Raw genomic sequence first — 7370 nt, forward strand, 5'->3', positions numbered from 1 at the left:
TGAAGGCTTGATACTTCAAGGAACCCAGAATTAGGACTATGTAACCTTGATATTCGTGGGTACCAAATGTTGATCAAGTTACACCCTCTGTATTAAATACACGGCTCCGAACGAGAGACGCGAAATGTGTAATGTACTCATTTTTATACGTATAGCGATTAACTGGAGACCAGAATATCCGATTCAGCGGGAATGCAACCAACGGGGTATATATTCAACGAGACCAGGTATACTCGATTATGAAATTTAATCCGACTTCGGTACGTTTTCGCTTGGTTTTGTATCATTATGCAAAATCACTCGAACGGTGTCGGTCTACACTCATCTAGTACCCAGAAATATACCGCAAAGATACCACTGGCTACATATGTCCAATAAAAATGCCGGTATCTCAGGCCAAAAGCTATCCTGACAGGTTACAAACCCATTCCCCGCCATATATCTTATCGTGAGTATAAGTCTCAGGCTTAATCGGGGGTCTTCTTTTCGAGATTTCCTCAGCTGGAGAGTGGGATGTAAAGGTAAATGATCTTTGAGGCGTCACTCAATGGTCCGGCGGCCGAATAGTTCTTTGTGCCCTGAATTATATCGCAAATGACGAATTATAATTTTCGGGGCGGGAGAGCTCGCACCTGACACAGATTGTCGGTCCCTGCGAGTATCGAGCGCATCAACCGATCGATCGTATAGGAAGTACTTTAGATATACACTTTAGGTTTCAAGATTGCGGTGGTTACTCGGATAGACAGTTCTCCTCTCGTCAACTAGGCGTCCAAAGACCCTTTACCACGGAATCGTCTAGTCAGGGCCCTAGGGTCTCGAGACTAACTCAGTTCTTCGATTTCATTGGTGGACGCGCACGGTACAATTTGAGGCTGGTAGTCATATGGATATTGGCCGTGTAGCACTTGATTGGATCAGCCTTGCTATATAACGCGCATCAGGATATCGCTTCGCGAGGGGTTGTAATTGGTAAAAAGGGCAGTCCCGAGCTCTGGTGGACGAATAGCGGGCGATTTTATAGTCCGTCTGTCAAAGAATGCGACCAATCTAGAGGTCACGCCCTGAGTTTGGTTTTAAAGCTGTGTTTATAGGCTGGTTGTTTTCGGGGGTTTGTACGACTTCCACTCAAGAGAAGCCCTGTTGCGCACGTACACGCGGTAATTTAATAGTATTGCTAAATGTAATTAATTTACTCTAAGTTTACTGGATGAAGAAATTAACTTCTACCCGAGCTCGCCTCACCAACAAGACTCATTTCATATATTTAAAGCATATCACGGCCCATTTCTAAGACCACTAGATTTTAATTTCTTTAAACAAGAAGGACTCGAGCTTCGGGTCATCTTCAAATCTGCAATGGATTTATCCCAGTTTCTAGAGCGGGTTACTCCTCCGGAGATTCAAAAAACTGTACAACGTTCGACAACCAAGACAACAGTTCCTGCGTACCCGCGGGAGTACCTGGCCGACTTGACCCCTTGGTTAGGAATTGACGAGGAAATTAAGGAGCTGCTCGATCCACACTTGAACCACTTTGTAAGTTCTATTTTATTAGTATGACGAGCGCTTTTTTGGCTTAAGCCCCAATGTTCTATAACTTTTTAAATTATTTGGGCTAATCAGTAGACTACAATTCAGTCACGACGCTTTCTCCGGGCAGCGGAAGTTATCGAAGACAAGATCGATACAAAATCGATATGTGCGAATGAAAGTGAAGTTGTCACGCTTGGATGTATCGTGTATGAGGATCCGACTCTGGCAATTTTAAGAGAGGTTTTCTCGATCAGATGTGACTTTACGAACCACCGGGCTACCAATAACATAGGTGATCCCGATCGTGTGTTCTTCACTTTCAACGACGAAACAACCAGAGATCGATCCCGAGCTAAATTTTTGATGGAATATAAAACACCCTGGGCCCTCAGGATGCCCACGAACATAATAACCTACTTTAATAGGAAAAGAGGGGACCAAAGTGATAAAGTAGTCAAGGCCATCAGTCAGTTATATGGCTACATGACCTTTAATAACCTGATGCACGGTGGACTTTGTAACTACGAGGTATTATACTTGCTTCGTAGAACCGGTGATACCGGTTTACAGATTTCCCGCCCATTTCTTTACAGTCAGCGGGGTATTGAAGGCCCTATCGCAGCGTTGACATATATATGTCATTACTCCGCTACCGAAGAAACCTTTCACTACTCTCCCGTCGAAAGAGGGCCGCCCGGGATTCACACATTTGTGCTGGATGACTTGGAAGTTGAGGGAACGTGGGACGAAGATATTAAAGTTCCTTGGGCCAATATGAAGCTACGTCTACTCTGCCCTGTTAGCAAAAACATTGCGACTGTAATGTCGGGTGAGGTAGTTCCCCGGCAACGTAGAAGGTTTAGATACCAAAAAAAGGCGTTTTTCAAAGTCTACGACATAACACAGCCTTCAAATTTGGAAGCAGCCGACGCAGAAATCAATGCGTAAGGCCGTCCTGTCACTAACACCTCCCAATCCCGTCTTTTAATTGAGTTCTCCTTTCGCACGCTGTTAAGATTGTATTAAAAGATATCACTGCGTGCTAACCCTTCTGATCATGATACTACTTTTTAGCTATACCGATCTCGAAGCCCTTCAAGGAAAATACATACCAACACTTTATGCCGCAGGCACTACTTTAGGGTCACTCAAGTTCCTGGTTTTGGAGGATTGTGGGGAGACTGCGACCGATGAAAATATAGACTCAAGTTTTTGGAGCCGTGCACGAAAGGCTATTGATGCAGTGCATGCATGCGGGAGGGTTCACGGAGATATAAAATTGGAAAACTTTGCCGTTTCGAATGGTATTGTGAAACTGATCGATTTGGGCTCCTGCCGTTTGGCATCCGAGACTGATCGATCTCGGGAGCGTTCCAGTCTCCGTTTTTTAAAGAGAGACTGGGAAGAGACGCAAGTCGGTGATTCTGATCGCTGAAATATTTTTAAATATTCTCATGACGGTTTTCTGGAGAAGTCTTACGAATTATAACCCACCGCCCCCCCCTTCTCTGCCAACAGTCTTTTCCCCGCCTTTCTCGAACACCTAACGGTATAACTTGGAGTGCATAGTGCATAGCTCCCTTCTACCCCTCGTCTTTGTAATGAGATTTTCCAGACGCGTAGAATGTATTCGTATCTTATATTTTCTATTCCAGACTAGCTGAGTTTTCCTTCGAGGGGAAATTGTGAGCTAAATGATAAGTCAAGACTGCAAGCTTACACCCATACGGCTAAATTATCATAAAAATTTAGTCTAAGTTCACCTCCGTGTAAACACTTCTATGTCTAGACTCGGACTCCTTGTGATTATAATCAACTATTTATAGCTTGGTATAATTAACCTACTAAAAGACGATAAAACTCACCATCTGCCGCTCGACCCTCGGAACCGCTGTAGGACTTAGCGGTCTCGAACTTGTTTAAAGCCTTTCCCCGTTGATACACCAGCATTTCGCAGAGCATTTTGGTGCCGGAGGGAGATGAACAGGGGCCGTTGATTACCTCGATGCCCCCTTTCTTGAGAATATCCTCAAACTCCCAATAAGTTTTCTGTACTGACCTCCAGCTTGAGAGATGTTCAGCAATGCTGTACGTCTGGACGGCAATAGCGCCGGTATTTTCGAGAATAGCCTCGAACCACTCGCTTAGATGGTCCCCATCCAGGATCGGGCTGGTGATATGTGTATCGAGCAACAGCGGCCCGAGACGCCCCAAACAGAATTGTTCTTCCGTAACCGGATTTCCAGTAGTCTCGTAAGAAAACCCATATTCTGCCTACCCACCCAGCTACCAAAACTATTGGTAAATACCTAAGTAACTAGCCAGGCCGGTAGCTAGGTGGGTTGACAAGTGGGTAGGTAGGCAGGTGGGTAGCTGAGTGGGTAGCTAGGTAGACAGGTAGGTTAATAAATGTTAACGCCAACAACGCCGGTGATATATTAATATGCAGTCTTGTACTTAAATTTATACTCCATATTATATTAATACGCGTTGAAGTTGGATTTTATATGGCGCGCCGTACTCACTCATAGGGCGGACCACCACAAAAAGACCACATGGACTAAACACCTACGTGGGTGACAAAATAAACTTCGGATTCAATATATGAAAAAATACAACAAAATAGGTACCAAATACTTCTACAACACATTTATAACTATCTAGTTGTTATTTATCTGCTAGCCGTAATAACGGCACATAATTGGTTTAATATTAAATTTACTTAGTAATTAATTGACTTCTGGTTTAAATTCTTCCATGTTTTTAAGGTTAGCTGCTTAACAACTTTATTATTTTAGTTGTAAGAAATCGTATACGGCCTAGTCGTGATATCAAGGTAATACACAAATGTTACAAGGTAAGAGTAGTGTACTAATGTGAATACAGATTGATACTTAAATTGTTACTTAGTTTTTAAATATATGATAGCGAACTTAGCAGTTTAAATAGATAATTGATAAAAGAAATAATAAAGTGAACTGGATAGGAGATAAGTTTGTAAACTAGACAATCAGATATAGAGTATTGAACTAAACAAGAAATAAATCTATAAACTGGATAATTGGATATAAAATATTAAACTAGATAGGAGATAAATCTGAATTGGATATTTAAAGATATAGGGTACTAAATTGGACAGTACATAATTCTATATAATAAACAAATGTGTATAACGAAGTATTTTTTCTAAAAATTGTTAAAAAAGCAAAAGCTTTTTTATTTAAAACCCTTAGAATTTAAATAATAACTATAATTTTGTACTGTAAGTTTCAAAATCTAAATCTGGATATTTTCTTATTTTGGATTTGTGGTTTGTGTTGCGTTGTGTGGTTTTTTTTTAATTATAATATTGTTTGGATGTTTCCTATGGTTATTCTAAGGGTTTCTCTGGTTGTTTGGATTTTTGTTTAAAGTTTATTATACTGAGATTACTTTATTACAGAATTTTTTTTTTTAGCATTGATGTTTTGTCAATGCTTTGTTTGAAGATTTAGTATCATAATAAGTTTTTTGTTATGTCAATATCTTTTGCTGATCTTAAATAGTATGAATCCTCTATAGCTACTTTTACGCTTGGTTTTTGGGAATTCTAGTTTTTTAAAGGTTTTTAAAGATTTTTTAAAGGATTTTTTTTAGTTTTTCTCTAATATCTCTGGTATTTTTGGTTTTGGGATTTCTAATGATTTTGAACGCGGATTTTTTGGTTGGATTTTTTCTTTTGGGTTGGGGATTTGATTATTGGTTACCTGCTCCAGTAAATTCTTGATGGTTAAATTGAAATTTCCTATAATTTTCTGGGCTTAAACCAGCTCAATTTACAACCTCCAGATTTCGTTATACAAGCTAATATAAATAAATTCTAATATCTAAATATCAAAAAGATTTAATACTAAAAATAAATTTTGGATAATATCTAAGTACTAAAGAATCTTGATTAATTTGTTTATTTCTTCTAAGTTATATTGGAATAATAAGGTAAAATCGAGTATATCAAGTGGAAAGACTAAATCAATCAAGATAAAATTTATAAAAATCATTAAATAGTTTTTAAACATAAATAATATCAAATGCTGATTACCAAGTAAATTTGTTTTAATTTTTCTACTAAAGAAAATACTAAAGTTTTCGATAATATATTTGCAAATCTAAAATTTTTTTGACTTTGTATTCTTCTTCGTTGTCAACGGTGATTGATAAAAATTGTTTTTCATAATTTTAACTAAAAAAAGTGTTATCTGGTGCTAAATACAGCAGGTTAATATAAAAGACGAAATAGATTCTCATTAAAAAAAGAAGCTTCAACTTATATACTCTTTTTTTTACAGACTTAAAGATCTGAAATGGACCCTCTATTTTATTAAATAGTTTTGGGCAGGATCGTGTTGTTTTGATGTTCTGTATATCTAGCCAAACATGGTCTTCTTCCTTATAGTTAAATGATGGCTGTCTGTGCTTATTTACTTATTTTTGTTATATCTATACAATGCGGTTGATTTTTATACGCAAAATTTCTTATAATTCTGACATTTACTATATAAACTCTGCAGCCTCTTAATTTCTAAAAAGTTTTCTGAGTTCTTAGAATTCAAAGATATCCGAGTTCCATCCATAGTTTACAACAAATAAAAAAATTCCAGTGGTATTGGATATCTTATTATTATAGGAATATTCAACTAGGGGTAGTCATTTAACCCAATTGTCCTATTGATAATTAACATAAGTTTTAAGGTATTGTTTTATTATGAAATTAATTCGTTCAATTTATCTGTCAATCTAGAAATGATAGGTAGTGTTGGGTCAATAGTAGATTCTTAAGCAATTATTAACTTCATTTTAGAATTTGTCTAGGAAGTTTTTTTCTTTGTTTGAAATGGCTTTTTTGGGTAATTTGTGTAATTTCTATATGTTTTTGAGGAATAGTCCGGCTAATTTTTTGGTGTTAAGTTTTTTTATTATCAGGGTTAGATGTATTATTTTGGAGAGTTTATTTATGGTGATAAGGATTACATCGTGTTTATTGGATTTTGGTAATTTGGTGATTAAATTAAAAGAGATGTTTTGCCAGTTTTTTTCTGTGATTTGTAATGATTGTAGTAATTTTTGGGGTGTATTTTTGGGTGTTTTGGTTTGTTTGTAGATGTGGTAGTTGTTGATATAATGATTAACATTTTTTTGAAGTTTTATTCATGTATATTGTTTTTGAATTAGTTTTAGTGTTTTTGCTTTCCTTGGGTGTTCTGTTGTAGGGTGGTTATGGTGTTGTTGTAAGATTTCTTTGTGGATTTTTTTATTATTGGGTATTATTTTTTTGTTATTATGGTAGAGTTTGTTTTGTTTTTTTTTCATTTTTGATATTTTAATTTTGGGATGTTGTTTGTTTTTTTTTCTGAGGGTTTTTATGATGTCTTGGATGTAGGAATTTTTAAGGGTTGCTGCTTGTTAGGTTTTTTGTGTTGTTATGATATTAATTTGTTGGATTTTTTCAGGTGGTAGCAATATTTTAATTCGATTTTTTATGTGTTTATCCTTCTTTTTTTGAGGGAGGTTTCTTGATCTTTTGGTTAATGTGTTGGTCTTGGTGTTGGTTTTTTTGGGAACGAAGGTTATTTTGAAGTTGAATTGAGATAGGAATTTTATTTATTTTATTTGTTTTTGTTTAAGGTGTTGTTTGGTTATGAAATATTTTAAGTTTTTGTGGTTTGTGAGGATGTGTATTTGAGTGTGGATATTTATTAGGTATCGTTCTTATTTTTTAAATGTTTGAATTATTGATAGGAGTTTTTTGTTATGGATATTATAGTTATGTTTTGTTGGTGTTATTTTTTTGGTGTCAC

General features: G+C 36.6%; 1 protein-coding gene across 1 annotated transcript; it reads left to right on the top strand.

Moving 5' to 3' along the window:
- Nucleotides 1-1359: 1359 nt before the first annotated feature.
- On the top strand, nt 1360-2971 carry AOL_s00117g77 (uncharacterized protein; the record flags this gene model as incomplete). The annotated part of the gene is made up of 3 exons (XM_011127240.1): nt 1360-1539; nt 1642-2480; nt 2611-2971. 3 exons carry the CDS (start codon nt 1360-1362, stop codon nt 2969-2971), a joined length of 1380 nt encoding a protein of 459 aa, XP_011125542.1.
- Between the last annotated feature and the right edge of the window lie 4399 nt (nt 2972-7370).

Source organism: Orbilia oligospora, assembly GCF_000225545.1.
Source record: "Orbilia oligospora ATCC 24927 unplaced genomic scaffold scaffold00117, whole genome shotgun sequence".
Classification (NCBI taxonomy): Eukaryota; Fungi; Ascomycota; class Orbiliomycetes; order Orbiliales; family Orbiliaceae; genus Orbilia; species Orbilia oligospora.